General features: G+C 39.9%; 1 protein-coding gene across 3 annotated transcripts in view; it reads left to right on the top strand.

Annotated features, from left to right (window-relative positions):
• Nucleotides 1-18,019, top strand: part of ADAMTS9 (ADAM metallopeptidase with thrombospondin type 1 motif 9) — a 166,631-nt gene that overhangs the window by 60,558 nt on the left and 88,054 nt on the right. For all 3 annotated transcript variants that reach the window (XM_037492298.2, XM_037492290.2, XM_054695303.1), the window contains 6 exons: nt 7,976-8,142; nt 8,233-8,362; nt 8,957-9,083; nt 13,947-14,157; nt 14,622-14,786; nt 16,416-16,580. In XM_037492298.2, the coding sequence (XP_037348195.1) occupies nt 7,976-8,142; nt 8,233-8,362; nt 8,957-9,083; nt 13,947-14,157; nt 14,622-14,786; nt 16,416-16,580 (965 nt within the window). The remainder of the gene's footprint in view (nt 1-7,975; nt 8,143-8,232; nt 8,363-8,956; nt 9,084-13,946; nt 14,158-14,621; nt 14,787-16,415; nt 16,581-18,019) is intronic.

Raw genomic sequence — 18,019 nt, 5'->3', positions numbered from 1 at the left:
CAAAAGAAATTGATCTTGAAATCTATTATTTTATTTCTTCCTCATGCATACCCCCTCAGAGTGGTGATTTAAGAGTTGTGTAGTTATACCAGTCAATATCAAGAAATTAACTCTGGGTCTTAGGTAATAGAAACCAGCAAATCAAATTTTGAAAGTACTTGTCTTATAAGTTTAGTATAAAATCATTATTCTCCTTTAGTCATTAAAAATAATTGCTGATAACTCACTTGCAAATGTTTTATTAGAGGTGTTAACTTGACTTAATTTTTTGCTATGAACTGTAACTGTGAATGAACTTAAGACTTTATTGTGCCTGGGCATTTCTTTTTTTTTTAATATTTATTTGTTTATGCATACAAGGACTGGGGTACAGGCCAGAGGTGCAGGGGGGTGAGAGGATTCACCAGAGACAGAGTGGGGAGCAGAACAGGTGGACTGACTGAAAGACACTGCTGAGGGGAGCAGCAGGCAAGACAGGAGAGGTCTGCTATGCCATGTGGGTTTCTCTCTGGCCAGCCAGGGATCGAACTCATGCTGCAGAGGCTGCAGAAGCTGCAGATAGCTTCACAGTGCTGTGCGTAACACATTGCGCCACCAGGGAGGCCCTGTGCCTGGGCATTTCAAAAGGGTCTGCAGTAGCAATATTTTTTTTTTCTCATGTCATTTCTGGAATGCCACAACACACCATCAACTCTGTGTACATTTTCAACAGTTTGCTCAGTCTAGTCCCACTTCAATTTATCATTCTGTAACCTGTCATGAGTGATTATGAAATTTGTCCAACCATTTTTATTGAACAGAAAGACATGGGGAATGGGGTAATGACAGAAGGGGCCCAGCCAGTCACCTTACACAACCAGGTTCTGCTGAGCCATGGAAAGTAGAATGGCTGGCACTCAGATCAAGTTGAAACCAGGGCAGTTTTGCTGGGCTGTCAATTTCTAGAAAAAATGAATGTACTTTCTCTTACAATGTCAAGGCAGGGACTCTGTTTATTCACCTGAATTAGCCTCTATACAGGCTTGCTGCAAACATTTGGACATACTGAACTAGTCAATGAGTGTTTGTTGAATCAAATTAGAAGCCTGTATCTGTATTTTGGAATGTCTGTGTAAAATCTTTCACAGATAGACAATGGTCCTTTAGTCAAGTATGTTTATCAAGTAAAATATTTATACATGACTCCCTGACATTTTCTGTACCATTTCACCATTCATTCACTTAGTTAATATATGTCAGACACTGTTCAGGCACAATGGGCAAAATGGGACAAAAAATAAAAATAAAAATTGCTGTCTTTTTCGAAGCATATGCGAAATTGGGATAATAAGGGTGAGGTAGGAACGGTGAAGTTGAAATGTTTGGATTGGAGCGAGAGATAACAGGCTCTCTGGGGAAGAGCACTCTAGCCAGAGGGAATAGCTGGTGCAAAATCATTGAAATAGGAGCATGTTTGGAGTACTCAGCGAATGGATGGAGGCCAGTGTGACAGGAGCTGCATAAGCACAGAGGAGAGTCCTAGATGAAGTTCAACAGGTATCAGGACGAGTGCACCTCAGGCCTTGTAACTATTGAAAGGCTTGTATGCCTAGAGACAGGAAAAGCTGCTGGCCATTTGCAACTAAGGAATACCTGATATAATCACATCTATATTGTCAAAGGAGCATTCTGGCTGTGGTATTGCTGATAGATGGTGGGGGAAGGGTGCATGGAAGCAGGAAGACTATTTAGGAACTTACTGCAATAATGCAAGAGAGAGCCTCTCTGGTGACTTGGCCCCAAGTGGGAACAGTGGAGGTCATGGGTATGTGGTCAGTTTCTGGATCATTTGAACATATAGCTCTTGTGACTTGTGGATGGATTGAATATGGTGTGTGAGAGAAAGAGGAATCCAGTGTGAATGACTGTGTGGTTCTAATCTGAGCAACTGAAAGGGTGGAGATGATACCTGTTTCTTATTTATCTATTTGATATGGACACATGTATTAAGTCTAGAGGCTGTGTCTTTATATCTCTGGCTCCTGACATAAAGCCTACACATGATGAATGTAAGTAAATGATTGTTGAATTGTTCAACAATCATTACCCATGGTGTTTTTAACTGAGTCCTGACTATGTATTTAGTGGGGATTGGATTACTGTGGGAAGATACAGAATCATCCCTTCTTTGAATCAGTTACTCAGTGGCTGCATCAGCTTTCCCCTGCTCTAAACATCCAAATGAGTGGTGACTTTAGGAGACAGTTAACAAACTTCTTGGGGGCCCTCTTCAAATTATGGAATCCCACATTTCTTTTTCATTCCATTGCTGTGTAAATTAGGTCAAACATTTGTCTTCTTGCCCTTGATTATAAATTTGACCACATGACTGCTGTGGTCTTGCTGCTTCCTAATTAAATCCAGCAGCATTGCGTGCAAACTCCTTTATAAATTAATTTTCTGGGAGCCAAAAGCCATGTTGACTTGCTGCTTTCTTCTCCTCCAAGGGAGAATAATTCTGCTCTATCTTTTCCCTTCTTAGAAAAATAATCTCCTCCGAAGTAGTGACTTCAGTTCACTGCGATCAACATAGAGCAGGTACCTGATTACCCTTTGCTCTTCACTAAAGTTTTCTTAATCTCTTTGTAAAGAATGAAAGAAAAATAAATGAAGATTTGTCATCTGGGACAAGCAGTCTGAAGCAGGGATAGCTTTGTAATGAAATATTATAGTAAAGTCACTTGTTGGGAAAAGAACAATCTCTCTGCAAGCAAGTGAAATGTGTGTTAGGGCAGTTGGCAAGTCACGTTTCAGTGGGTGTGAAAGTTGAAACCTCAGAGCCTTTGACCCCTTCATTGGTCTCTTAACATGTTAGGAAGAACATGATGTCATCAAATATGGTGTGTGTGAATGTTTAGTCTCAACTTGCAGAAAGGTGCTGCAAATGTTCTAAGAATGTTTTAAAACCTACCCTAGAGTCTGACTTGCTTGAGCTGTTCCTGGGCTGAGCAGCCTTCATCCTTGATCCTCATATTTTTTAAAGGTCAGTCAAACCATACTCTTTCCGAATGTTTTAGTGAGGGAATAATTTCCAGGCGAGAGGGCCTTTGAAGCAGTCCAGCTCTGATGGGTGAGATGGGTGGGGAATCAACCCAGGAAATTAGCTCCCCTAATCACATTAGCAGGGGCAGGGAAGGGGGGGGTGGGCGGTAGACTGTATTTTCCGGAAACTATTTTTTCCACAAGGTACCAAAGCAAAACGTCTCCCTGTCAAAGGTCCTGCTTTTGCACAGCTAAAGCCAGCTTCCACCATGCTCATACCTCTTTAGGAGAAAAAGGAGCCAGTTCTCTGATACATATGTGTCTCCATTACACTTAGCCCTAGATTCATGGTGGCATGGGAAGACAGGAATTGATTCAGTTCAAGATAAAGCAGGAACTTCATTTCACCTAATGACTCCTGTCTCGTTCCCCTACCCACCCTCCACTGGATAAGAAGCAAGCAGTGAAGGGTGAAATAGCCCAGATCAACATCAGCCTAGAGGAATCCTGGAGATATGGCAAGGGAGCCCCTGAATTCACCTAGAATAGATCATTGCTCTTTCAATATAAGCAAAACTAGGTTATCACTTAATTTACAGAACTGGGCTTGTGATGTCTCATCCCGCCCACCCATTTAGTGAAACATCAGCTGGGCACCTAGCATGCAGCCTTACTTGGAAAAGTTGAGTGATTTTGTTGGCAACACACTGTGCCATCACCATGGAAGGGACCCGCATTAGGAGGCAGGCTCAGGTGCCACGGAAACAACCGAGTCTCCAGTCAGTGACCCATTGAAACTCGTACATCTTGCACGGTTGGTGGGCCTCACCCTGTGGGGTGTCAGAAGTTTACACCAACAGGAAAACAGTCAATTGGCTGGAAGCACTCTGTTCTCTTTGTCATGGATGTCAGGTTCAATCAGTCACTCCTTCTTGCAGCAGTATTGATTGAGCACCTACTATGAGCTGGGGTCTTTTTTGGGTTTGCAGAAGTGCATTTTTAAATGGTCAATTGATCACTTTACTTTCAAAGAAGCTCATGCAATCTAACAAAGCAAAAATATTTAAAGTTTTAAAAATCTGTCGCTAAACATATTTGGATTCTATTTATGCAGAAGAGAGAAATACATGAAGTCATTCACTCATGTAACAGACACTTGTTGACTTTTTTTTTTTTAAAGATTATTTATACAAGCACAGGGTACAGTCAGAAGCACGGGAGGGTGAGAGAATTCACCAGAGCCAGAGCGGGGAACAGAACAGGCAGACTGACGAAACACACTGCTGAGGGGAGCAGCGGGCGCGGCAGGAGAGGTCTGCGTGCCATGTGGGACCCTCGCGGGTGGCAGGGGATCCAACCAGTGCTGTAGAGGCTGCGGGCAGCTTCTCAGCCCAGCGCTCAACCACTGCGTCACCAGGGGAGACCCACTTGTTGACTTCTTTCTTGGAAAATGTTATTGGTTAACAGACTCTGGAGACGGACTTCCATGATTAGAAGTCTAATCCTGGCCTAGGGAAAGTCTTTTAATAATACTTAAGGCATGCTTTTCTCATCCACAAATCAGGTATCTAGGTAAAGAGACAGTGTATATTGTGGCATTATGATCTGGCAGGAACTGAAGCTTATATGTACTATCTTGATTAATGCTCTTAACAATCCTGTGAAAAATCAGTTGTGCACAGGAAGAAACAGGTTTGGAAAGAGTAATTCACCAAGATCACACCGACGGAAAGTGGGAAGAACTGGAATCCCTTTAGGTCTGACTTCACCCTCTGCACGCTTCACAACTTCACCTTACTTCCTCCATGTTGAGAAGTGAATATCTGACCTGGAGAGATAGATGGCTGGATATTGAAGTTTATTGGTTGGAGTGATTGGCAAGGCTGGAAAGATAAGCCCTGTATAGGATTTATAAAACAATACAGGACATTTATGCTAAGGAGTTTTAATTAAATTCTATAGCTTGTAGGGACTCTCAAGGGATTTGAAGCTAAGAAGGTGAAGGATTTGTTATCTTTTCAAAAGTTTTTTTCCTGTGAGGTGTTCTTCCCAACCATTTCAAATGAATTCCCCATTTTATCTTTCGTTGGAGCCAGGATGTGTCATACGGGTGAGAATTCTGGTGATTGAAGTGCTGGATTAGGACGAGAATTCACTGTCTTTCATTCCTGACCTTAGAAAGAGTAACTGCTGCATTATACAGTGTCAAGCTGAGTGAACCCTGAGGTTCATATGTCCAAGAAAACAAAGACCTAGTTGCTACTAAGCCACAAACAATATTCAGAACTTGAGCTCAGACCTCACTAATCTCCATTTACCCACTTTCTTTAAATCTTCAAAATTTCTTCTGCATACACATGCTGTTTCCAGAATACCCGGTGACAGAGGGCACCTCACCCACATCAGTGAAAGATAGGTTAGGATCTGGCAAAACCGGAAGATGTCTTGGCCACTCCCCAGCCCACAGCCAAGACAGATGTTATTAAAATGATGCTGATACATGATGCTGCCTTTGAATTGCAAAATTTCTTGAGCAGCTAGTCCCAAGTGGTTGACATTGCTGCCTGGGATGAAACCTATTTGACATCCATGAGTTAAATTTCCACATCTCCATAACTGACCTAAATACATGGCCTGAGCATTTGAGGGATTCCCTTGTGAGAGTCCCTAATAATCATGCACAATTTACAAAAAGGTAAAGGAGGCTTTATCTGGTATTCTGTTCAGCGCCCAAATGTTTTAATAACTCTGGCTTATTGCGCGCCAGTTTCATGTCAAGCCCAGTAGTCAGGAGGATCCATTATCAAGCAATATTGATACTGGACAAAGCAAAGTGGCACTTAAAACCAGTTTTATAATAAATACTAGGAGGAAAGATATGATTGGGATTTTTTTTCTTGAGAAATTAATCACAGGTTATGAAAAAACATTATTCTATTTTCTTGTATTTAATAGAAATGTGGTTTAATTTCAGTCATGTCCAGGTCTTTAGAATGGAAAATACAACAATTGAGAAATATTTTCACTTACATTTTCCAGTATACTCATATGCTAATGGAGTAGTACATTCTTCCTTAAAATTCAAATGTAGGAATAAATAGAAAAGTAAATCATTTTTTATAAAAACTTTCTGAGACTTACTCACTTTCCCAGTAGTCTCTTTTGACACCTTGATAAATTATTCCTTCTGAAGCAGCTGTCATTTCATCTTCCTTGTCAGTTTCCTTTCCCTTTCTTCCATTTCTTACTGGTCTAACTCTGTCAGTTCCTGATTGGCTCATCATTTTTGCACTTGATTCAAGCAGTTCTCCAATATCCCTTTTTCAATTTCACTGATTGCTTCAATATTTGCAAGATCTGCAGTAGATTCATTCATTCTCCCAAGAAAAGAACTTACTGAGCACTACCAGGTGTGCTGGCAGAAACTGGTAGATCATCTTGAGTAAAACAGACTCCAAATTCTTGCCCTCACGGGGCTTACATTCTTATTTGGGGAGAAGGTGGATCAACTATTTGGGAGAAAATTTAAGGCAGAAAAGGGATAAGAAGTATGGGGTCTGAGCTGGCAATGAGAGAGGATTACAGTGTTTAAAGAATGGTCTGGGTAGGTGCGTTCATTCTCTTTGACTGTGCAACAAATTCTCTCAAGACATAGTGACTTAGAACAACAAAAATATATAGCATCTCCCAGCTTTTGTGTGTCAGGAACGTGGGAGCAGCATAGATGAGTGTTTCTAGTTTGAAGTCTCTCATGAGGTCGTGGTCAAGATTCCAGTATTGACTGTGATCAATTCCAAAAATATGGCTGGGGCTGATGGATTTACATCCCAGGTGCCTCACTGGGTGCTGATGGTGACAGTGTCAGTTATTTGCTGCCGTTCGCAGGAGGATTCACAGTTGCACTCCTTGGGCCTACTTACATCATGGCAGCAGCTTCCTCCACAGCCAGAGATTCAAGGAGGAGTAAGGCCAGGTCACAGAGCCTTTGACTTGACCTTTGCAAGTCATACTCTGTCATTTCCACACTTTCACAGTGATTACACAGTCAGTACTGGGAAGGAAAGTGACATAGGATGTGACATAGGATGTGACACAGGATGTGAATACCAAAAGGCCAGGATTATTGGGGTCAGGTTGAAGATGGCCTACTGCAGTGCAGTGGTTCACATTGGAGGACATTCAAGTGTGTATTGGCCATAGATTTTCAAATTTCACAATCTGTCTAACAGTAGATGAACAAAGATTCAATCGGCTCAAGTAATTCTAGTATAGAGAAGGATATTTGTGCGGGAGCCAATTTTGCAAGCGCTCATTTCATTGGAATGTATTTTTATTTTTTTAAGATTTATTTATTTATGCATACAAGAACTGGGGTACAGGTCAGAGTTGTAGGGGGTGAGAGAATTCACCAGAGACAGAGCAGGGAACAGATCAGCCAGATCGACTGAAACACACTGCTGAGGGGAGCAGCCGGCAAGTTAGGAGAGGTCTGCTGCGCCATGTGGGTAGCTCCCTGACCGGGGATCGAACTTGTGCTGCAGTGAGCTTCATAGGTTGTATCTTAGCCTATGTGTTAAGACATACCAGGGAGGACCCGGTATGCATTTTTAAATCATAGCACTAGACTTCTAACTCTATAACCAAGGGACTTGTATAACAAACTTCAGGCTACTTAAAACCCTTATAGTGTTTCACTTGATTTTTGCAGGTGTCATGAGGGGTAAGTATTTATGAATTAAGGAATTAAGGAAATGAATTAAGGAAATGAAAATCCAGAGTGGGAATGTGGTTTCCCAAGGCCACACAGCTGAAAAACTAGGATTCGAGCCCATGCCTGTGTGACTGCAAAGTGCACGTTCTTTGCACTCTGCCTCTCCCTGTCCAAGTGCTTTCTCATATTGTAAGTAACAAACCATTGACAGCAGATGAATAAATTCTCTTTTCTTATTGACAGCATTATCAAGCAGTAAAGGTGAATTCTTGCTAAATGGAGACTTTGTTGTCACCATGTCCAAAAGGGAAATCCGTGTTGGGAATGCTATGATCGAGTACAGTGGGTCCGACAATATCGTGGAAAGAATTAACTCCACAGATCGCATCGATCAGGAACTTTTGCTGCAGGTAAAAGCTTGGCGGTGAACCCACCATGCTTTTCTTCCACTTGGAGTCCCCAGCCGCAAACCTGCTCTTCATTTTGTGTGCACGTCCCAGGTGTTGTCGGTGGGAAAGTTATACAACCCTGATGTGCGCTATTCTTTCAATGTTCCAATTGACGACAAACCCCAGCAGTTTTACTGGAACAGTCATGGACCCTGGCAAGCCTGCAGCAAGCCCTGCCAAGGTATCTGCTGGGAATTTAAGTTCTTTTCATTTGTTTTTCCAGTTTTATTGCAAAATAATGGACACATGACATTCTATTCATTTCAGGTATAGAACATAATGATTTGAAGTATGTATATATTGCAAAATGATCACCACGATAAGTCTAGTTTATATCCAACACTACTTGTAGTTGTAAAGTTTTTCCTTGTGAAAATAACTTTTCAGATCTACTCTCTTTCAAATATACAGTACAGTGATATCAATTAGCATCACTATGCTGGGCATGACATCCCCAGGATTTACTGACAACTAGAAGTTTGTACCCGTTGATTTCTTTTGCCTGTTTCACATCCTCACTTCCATCTCTGGCAACCATTAATCTGTTCTCTGTTTTTATGAGATCAGGGACTTTGTCAGGTATCATTATTTAAGAACTCTCTGTGAGCTGCTGCTTTTGGCTGGTAATGGAAGAGTCGAATAGTTGTTGTAGAGGCCAAGTGGCCCACCAAACTGAAATTACTTACTACTTATGACCCTTTACAGAAAACGTTTGCCAAACCCTGATGTAAGTGGAATAGATTGTTTTCCCTACCTAATTTCTTTTCTCCCTTAGGGGAGAGGAAACGAAGACCTATTTGCACCAGGGAATTTGATCAGCTTACAGTTTCAGATCAAAGATGTGATCATCTGCCCCAGCCAGGACCCATCACTGAGCCCTGTGGCACAGACTGTGACCTGAGGTAAGGCCAGTGTTTCCTCATGGTATTTACTACTGAGTTGTGAGGGTTTTGGAGGGGGGGTTCCCTGCACAAGTGAGGAGCAAAGGAAGGCATGTTGGTTGTTAGTTCTCTTATGTTTCTGTGAAATAAACTTCAACCATTTTCCCTTCCTTCTGAAATAATTATCTAAGACATATGCTTGCAGATTTCTTGCTATTCTGCTAAGAATTAAAAGTCACTATCAGTATGTGGCACCTGCCAAGAAAGTTCTCATTTGATCCTCACAACTTACTCCGTAAGTGTTATTATGATTGAGTCACATATTATATGAAAGTTTGATTTGAAAGTCAACAGAAAAAGAGAACTTCATTCTCATAGTAATGTTTTGCATCTACCCAGACTGTATGTACCAATGGAAGAACTGTCATGCAGATAAAGCTGCAGAGCACTAAGGCAGAGTCATGGAAGGAACTAAAAAAATCTATATGCTGATGTCTAGTTAGGCAAACAGTTATGTCTTTTAAAAAAGTATGAAATCTGAAACAAAAAATAGTTGGTGGGCAGAAAATTCTGAAGTTTTCCTATTTGCCTGCAAGTTTGATTGTATCATGTTTGAATATTAAATTAGTGGGGGAAGGAAGAGTGCTTTGTGTATCCAAATGTCAGTATGGATGAGCTGATACCGCCATAAAGTGGCATGGGAACTTGATAAAATCTCACTTTCTAAGTAGAAAGTGAATACTTAAGCATTTTGGCGTTTCCACATTACCATCCTGAATCCTATCAAGAGGTATTGGCAGACTGTAGTGCTGGAGTGACAATTATAAGTCTCTCCAGAAGCTCTGAGAGATGAGTGCTGGCATCAATTAGTCATGTCTGTCATGGAAATAGGAAAGAAAGAAATGGCATGAGTGCCACATCTTTGCCAGTCATAACCTGAAGGCTGTGATTTCAAAGACCAAGCTCGTTTCACTCCATTGCTCTTCCATTTTACTCAGTGTTACCTTCTCATTCCTTGGTTGGTCAGAAAACATTGACAGAAGTTATTGTACAAAGAAAAAAAAAAACCTTAGATATTAAAAGGCAGTCATTTAGACTAGGTAGTATTAATTCTTGTTAGAGTGTTCATATGACCATTGCTTTAGCCAAATGATCTTTTCAGAAAAACACTTAGCTAATTGCATTAAAGTGTCGGGGGAAAACATGGAATTGGTGGATAGAGTCCTTGAAGCATGACCTCAATAAATTAGGAAACGTGACATTTTCAGATTAACTCTATATCATATTATCACTGAAAATAATATTATGGTATTAATATTATAGATCTGGGATGGGGGCATCTTTCTGAAGAAAAATAACTCCCAGGAGTTTTCTGCCCCATTCCTGTTCCCTACCTCACTTGGGTCCCCTTAGTTGTCATTTCTGCGCTGGCAGAATAAGACCCAGCTGGCAAGGTCTCAGATAAGAAATGCAGATATTGTAGAGGTCCTGCCTGCAGCACTAAGCATGCTCTTCTAATCACAAGAAAGGCAAGTTCCTACAAAGCATTTTGAGTAATAGAACATGGCCATAAATAAAATAAATGTTTCTTAAGAGCCCTGTTTAAAGTTTACCCAAGGAGCACCAATTTGAAGGTAGAGATAATGTTTGAATGGTTCCTTTCCTTTGAGAAACTAATATTTTTCACTTCAAACATATTCCACAATAAGCCACCATTTAGTTTGTGATGATATTGGTTAATATGATGTTCTCCAAAGTTTAGTCTGCTTTGGACACTTTCAGATGTAAAACAAAAATTAAAGATATTTTACAAAATGAAATGCATACAAAGGTAGTCTCAAATTCATGAGAGTTTTATGTAGAATTAGCCAGTAAATCTCAATTAGATCTCTCCTCAAACTTTGTGTTATTGGTTTATGTGGAATTATGTGATAGCAGCCATTTTTCTTGATATCATGTGTTTCAAATGCCACATATGCCTTGCCTTATTTAATCCACCTATTAGCTCGGTGAAATTGAATCTGTCCCCCCATTTCACAATGAAGCTGAGGTTCTGTGAGTCTAATTAAACTGCCTGAAAAGTGTCAAGAGTTTGCATCCTCGCCCTAGTCTTCCTAATTCTGTAACTCATCCTCTGATTTTTATTAAAAGGCATTTCACAATAACTAGGTAACACCAGGCCTTGAAATCTTTTCATTTCGTACAGCAGGCATATCAAAGATGCTGTTCTAAATCCCCCATTTGGACAAATTCACCTTTTAAAACATTTTTAAACTCTGCTGAGGGCAAAGGAGAACAGCAGTTCAGGAAACTGGCTAGTATCTCCAACTGATGGAAGAAAGGACAGCGAAGGGATTATAGTCATGTTTTTTGATAGATGTGTCTATGGTAGAAGTGACAGACCTTAGGGGTAAAATTTATAAATGAAAAGGAATAAAAGGGGAGTTTAGGATTAGCTTATAAAGCCTCATAAAAAGGTTCATGCTCATGTCTGAAATTAAATAGAAGATCTTGTTTGTTTGCCAACATACATATTTATATCATTTGAACTTTTCCAGATTGTTCAAAAAATTAAGTTGTACTGAAAAGACATACAAAGACACGAACCATGCCCAAGGAAGGTCTTCTGTCTTCTCTGAAGCCCAAGGTGGCTGTAATTGTGATTTATACTAATTGTTGCCAAGTAGCTGTATGCAAAACTAAAAGGCTGGAGGGAGGATTAGTGCTGATTGGTCAAACTCTAAAATTGTTTTTCCCAAAGCATGTTTGTGGAACACTAGTTCTATGAGATGATCCATGGCAAAGCAGTATAGATTGGATGACCTTACTGGTCATTTTCTTCCCTGTCTGGAGATTCACAATACTGATTAACATTCAGAAATCGCTGAGAAGTTCAATGACAGAGAAACCTGCTCAGTTCAGTAGTTCCTGAAATTATCTAAATGTACAACCACCAACACACCCACAGACACATTGCATATTTTCTCTTATTAGCACTTTGTTTTTCTGAAATACAGAATGAAAAATCGTTTTTGTGTGAATTGGATGAATTCAAAACATATTTTCCAGGGAGAGAACATGACAGAGGCTAGCATTTTGACAAGAACTTTCATCAGGCAGTGCTGAGACCTTTTTATACACTTTCCTAAATTTATCTCTTCTCAGATTCTGGGGGGTTATATGACTATCAGAGAAATTCCACTTTTCCAGCCCAAGATCTGGGGTGGGAGCAGGATTCCTGCCTTTTTGATCCAAGATGGAAAATAACCTTTCCTCAAGGAAATGGTGATGAGGCAAAGAGAAGATAGCCAAGAATCAAAGGGCAGATGAAAGTTCCAGATGTCGCTGTTGAATTGGTCCACGTTTTTGCCTCACTTCCTTAGGGAAGTGAGAGTTTGCTCAGATTAAACTTTGGCAGGATGAGATAAAGCTTTGTTTTATAATCCCTCATTTAACACATTCCGGTTAGAACAAAATCCCCAAAATACTATGTCACTCTCATGGAAAATCTCGGTGGCCCACTTTACATACTAAGTGTAAAAGTAAATCAACTCTGATCTATTTTTGGACATTTTTGAGAAATTCTTAGATAAGAAGATAAGTGTGTGGCCATTCTCCTTATTCACCTGAGTCCTCCCCGAGACAGGTGTAGGTGAAAGAATTCCTAGGGCATTGATATTCTGCTCACCACCCAATTTCTGAGTAAAGAATTAAGAGTGAATTTATGCAGAGTGAATTATGAATTCATAGTTCATGAAATTATAAAGCAATTGTCCTTTTTGGACAATGAGCTTTCAAGCTCATTTATTTAGACTATTAAGTTTTAACATTAAGAAGCAAGGGTCATATTCTTGAGGCAATCAGAGAACCACTGAGCACCTACTGTGTGCCAACAAAGGCTCATTGTAAATGCTACGGACACATAGGTGACACAGATTTGTAGACTCAAAACTAATTTTAAAAGTGTATCTCGGAGAGGTAGGAGATAAATAGGTGAAACACAGAGGAATTTTAGGGCAGTAAAATTACTCCATATGATATACTACATGTTTGTTCAAACCTGTCAAATACGAAATACTACAAGTGAACCCTAACGTTTAGTATGGATGGTAATGACGAGTCACTGTAGGTTCATCAATTATAGCAAATATATCTACCCTGGTAGGAAATACTGATAATAGGGAAGGCCATGCCTATTGATGGCAGAGGGTATGTGGTAAACGTCTGGCCCTTCCTCTCAATTTTGCCATGTGATTAAGACTGCTCTGAAAAATAACTTATCTTTTGAAAAAAATGGGTAACTGGGTTGTATAGACTGTGGTCCATGTCTTCAAGGAACTTGGTCTTTATTTGCACATAATAATGTACATAGAGTTCAATACACTTGAAATTCATAATGACCATCCAATCCATTCATTCCTTTATCAATTCAAAGAATGTTCACTGAGCATGTCTTGGCACAGGCCCACATATGGGGTTTTTATGAAGAGTATCCAACAGTGGCTCTGTTAAAAGCAGCCTCGTTGATGAATGAAATGCTGGGTTGCATGAACCTTTTAAATATAAATTGCTTTTTTTGCTCTGTTGAATTCCAATGTTTTTTTTTTTTTTTCATTTTTGGATGTTTGAATTTCAGACTAACTGTATCAAAGGAGAATCTTCACAATGATAGAACTGCTAGCTGTCACTCTATGACTGCCATATACATGAGCAGCCTTGAAAACTGCATGAATATGTTGATTTAAAATTGGATTTCAGTAACCGTGGCTTTGGATTTTGTGCTATTTAAATCAAGGAAGTAAAGGGAACTCAACTTTTTCTACTCTTTTAGATAAGAGAGATACATAACAAAAAATTTGGCTTCTCTCCATTGTTTTTGCGTAGATGGCATGTCGCCAGCAGGAGTGAATGTAGTGCCCAGTGTGGCTTGGGTTACCGCACATTAGACATCTACTGTGCCAGGTACAGCAGGCTGGATGGGAAGACTGAGAAGGTTGATAACAGTTATTGTAGCAGCCACCCTAAACCAAGCAACCAGGAAAAATGTTCAGGAGAATGTAACACAGGAGGCTGGCGATATTCTGCTTGGACTGAAGTAAGTTGATTCTCACTCAAAATGTGTTTTTTTGGATGCAAAGTTTCATTCATTGATGTGGCTCCTGGCAGGCTGTGTTGAGAAGCCCCATTTAATTTCGTCTTTGGAAAAACAACTACCACGATTGATTTGTAATGTCTGACATGGGCATGACATGTGGAAACTTGGGAGTGGTGGAACAAATCAACCAATCACTTTTTCTATACACCTCAGGTCATTTCCAGTTTTGTTTTCTTATGCCAATTCACTGGCATAAGAAATAGAACTCATATTCTTATGCCAATTCACTCAAAAAAACTTGGTAAATAAATCGATCTACATGAACAGATACCCCAGAAATAACTGAATTGGCTACGGTTAGTTGTTTCTTTCTTAAGGGTTGGAAGAAACAATCCAGCATAGGCAGGATTGTGAGCTGCTTAAGAAATTCAACAACAGTTTTATTTAGTTTTTTATCCTTTCAGTGTTCTAAAAGCTGTGATGGTGGAACCCAGAGGAGAAGGGCTATTTGTGTTAACACCCAAAACGATGTCCTGGATGACAGCAAATGCACACATCAAGAGAAAGTCACCGTTCAGAGATGCAATGAGTTCTCTTGTCCACAGTGGAAATCAGGAGACTGGTCAGAGGTGAGATGGAAGGGTTGTTATTCCCCTGAGTCTTCTCTGACAATGAGTCTCCCTTAGTCTATTCAAGGCTAATCCTGCTGTACCTCTCTCCTCCATGCCCTTGAAGAAACAATTTCAGTCCTCCACCTGCCACTGATGCGTCTACTGACAAGCTTAGAGGCACAAGGGGGTTGGCTGGATCATTCACCATCGTCGTTTTTGTTGGTGATTTTGAAGTTCCGGTTCCTTACCTTCCCTCCTCTGTGTGCCTATAGCTAAGTTACCATAAATTTGTTCAGTTGCTGGTGGCAAACAGAAAATACCAGGCTGAGTAGTCCAGATTTATGCCTTTCTCATTCCTTAACCCAATGAAGTAAATGCAGATATACCATTTCTTAACACAAGTAGCTCCAGGGCAGCCAGAAAAAGAAAGAGGAGCCTCTTTCTCACTTTTTGACACAGTTTGAGCACTTGCTATCAACAAGTCCAGTAAGATTCCCCTCAAGAGGGTGATTCTTTCCACTCTCTTTAATAAAGAACAAGTGGAAAGGGAACAGAAATCCTTCATTTATGGGCCAAATGAAGAATGGTTAATAAAGACCAAGGTTTTCCCTGCTGTAGTTTCTATAGGTATTCCCTTATCCTTGTAAGCACCATATCAACTGTTTACTTTCAACATCAAAAAAAAGTGAATCTATAAAAAGATACTGTTAATGCCCCTGAATGGCAGACAAGTACATTTGGTTAGGTGTCTGATTCCTGTGCAAATTGACAACAAACTTAATGCTTTTGTTCTATTAACAAACTGTCTTAGCTTAAACTCTCATATTTGCTTGAAAAAAAAGAATTGAGGATTTAAATTGAACTTAGCTAATACCAAAGTATCATTTTAAATTATACAAAGGCTCTTTACATGAATGCTTAACAAAATGTAGGCAGAGAATATCAAACTATAAATTCAGTATGATTCAACATTCCCTAGATTAAAAGATGTCTGGGAAGAAAATAGGAAAGTGCTAATATTATCCTTGGCTAGTGAGATATTTGGATCATTATAGTTTTTATGTTTTTATGTTTATGTTTTTTATGTTTTTCTGACATATTATCTATGTCTTGGCATGAGCATAGATAATAATAATGATTACATTTAACATTTGTGAAATAAATATGTGCTAAGCATTTTCCTGGGATTTTTCTTATTTAGTTTAGTTTAGTTTCTCATTTAGTATCATTTCAGTTTTTGCACTAGGCACTCTTGCCATCCCCATTGTATAGATGAGAAAATTGAGGTAGAGAGAGATCATTTGACTCAGTATCCTTAGATGGTTGTGATTTAAAACTCTGGGTGTGCCTGCTCATGAATTTCCCACACTTAACTCCTGTGTTCCAAAAGCTAATCTGTGGTTCAGAGGTGGGAGGTATTGAGTTTATTCTGTTTGAAACTGGCCCAGAACCTGTATAAATACAGAATGAATGAAATGAATGAATGAATGAAAACAAATGAATCTTCATGTATTTACAAAAGGCTAAGACAGAGAGGAAATGTGGTGGGAAAAGAGCACACCTGTTCCTGCTGATCAATGAATAACCCCTAGGGACCATAACACATTGTTCAGAAATGACCTTGATGGACTGTGCTTTTTATTACAGTGCTTGGTCACCTGTGGAAAAGGACATAAGCACCGCCAGGTCTGGTGTCAGTTTGGTGAAGATCGATTGAGCGAAAGAATCTGTGACCCCGAGACCAAGCCGGCCTCCACGCAGACCTGTCAGCAGCCAGAATGTGCGTCCTGGCAGGCAGGTCCCTGGGGACAGGTATTTTGAATGATAAAGTTCTTAACTACATTCTTTCCATCTTATCTGGAGAGGGCTTATGGAGAAGCATTCCAGGCGGGGAACTTCACAGGGGTGCCATCGTACCTCCACATGAACTGTACCTCCACGGCGCTGGTCACACATGGGCTCTGTGACCCTGTCCCCACTTCCTGGGGCTGCCATTTGCCTTCCTGAAGCTGATTATTCCTTTACAGACCCACATGCATGTCTTCATCCTTAGGTTAAAGCCATAGTTTCAGCACATGAGGATGTGGGGAAATTGACAACAGATCTCCGACCTGACTGATGTTATCTTCTCACATGCCACTGTGGGTCTGTTACACAATGTGATTTGGGGCCAGTGTCTTTGGCTGGAGAATCTGGACTGGGATTTGGAAGGGATTTTTTTTTTGGGGGGCTCCCAATGTCGCAGTTCCAAAGCTCATTCTCATAAATAAGTCAGACACCCAAACAGAATTGCTGGCATCAAAGGTTGAAGAATCATTGCTTTTGTGATAATCTATTCTGAGTTCCCTAGTCTGTAGTTTCCAGTCTTAATTTGAACCATTCTTAAAGGAGAGAATGAAAGTTTCCTTTGGGCTTTCACTTGAGAAACCACTACTCTTGAAATTAAATCCTTCCTAATATAGAAACAAAAGCATTCTGGGTACTAGTTAAGTAGCACTCTGCGTTCCCAGGAAAAGCAAAGCATCAGTCTCCTGTCACTTAATAATCTCTTAAAGAATGACTCTCCCTACTCCCAGTCCAGCCATGACCACAGCTACTAGGGCTCTCTAGCTTTTATGTCCCTATTTCCAATGTGCTTGTGATCAATGAGAGCAGTTTTATTAGTACACCCTCACAATGTCTATCATAAACAAATGATAAAAATCAACAGTTCTCTGAATCCTCCCCATTAGACAACATTGCCAGTCAGGATGGCTTATCCCACTGAGTAAACAGGGAGAGTCCACTTCTACCTTTAAATCTTACCTTCTTTTTGTCTACAACTGCATAACTTTTAAGACTATCAAAAGGAAGAGACCTCAGCTCAGGATCACTAGTGGATTTGAATGTAACTCTCAGAACTGAAAGCCTATTTTTTATTCCTGTCTACACTAACCCGATCCTAGCCAGAGATTTGTTCTTCCTTTGACTGTACATGCAATTCAGGGAAACAAGCCCTGAATTATTTTTCAAAATATTTAAGAATAATGCATGCATATCAGAAAAGTGTTGCAAATTGTAATTTAGCATAAAGAAGAAAACCAACACAGTCCTAAATACACACCACATACAGTACTAATGTTAAAATGTTTATGAATTTCTTCTGCTTTTTTACTAACATTAGTATTGTACTTTTTTAATTGAAGTAAAACTCATGTAACAAAGCTAACCATTTTATTTTTATTCTTTTTTAATGACTAATTTTTAATTTT

The sequence above is a fragment of the Talpa occidentalis genome, unplaced genomic scaffold, assembly GCF_014898055.3.
Source record: "Talpa occidentalis isolate TD23 unplaced genomic scaffold, MPIMG_talOcc4v2.1 talOcc4.10, whole genome shotgun sequence".
Lineage (NCBI taxonomy): Eukaryota > Metazoa > Chordata > Mammalia > Eulipotyphla > Talpidae > Talpa > Talpa occidentalis.
This window is presented reverse-complemented; position numbering and strand designations above follow the sequence as displayed.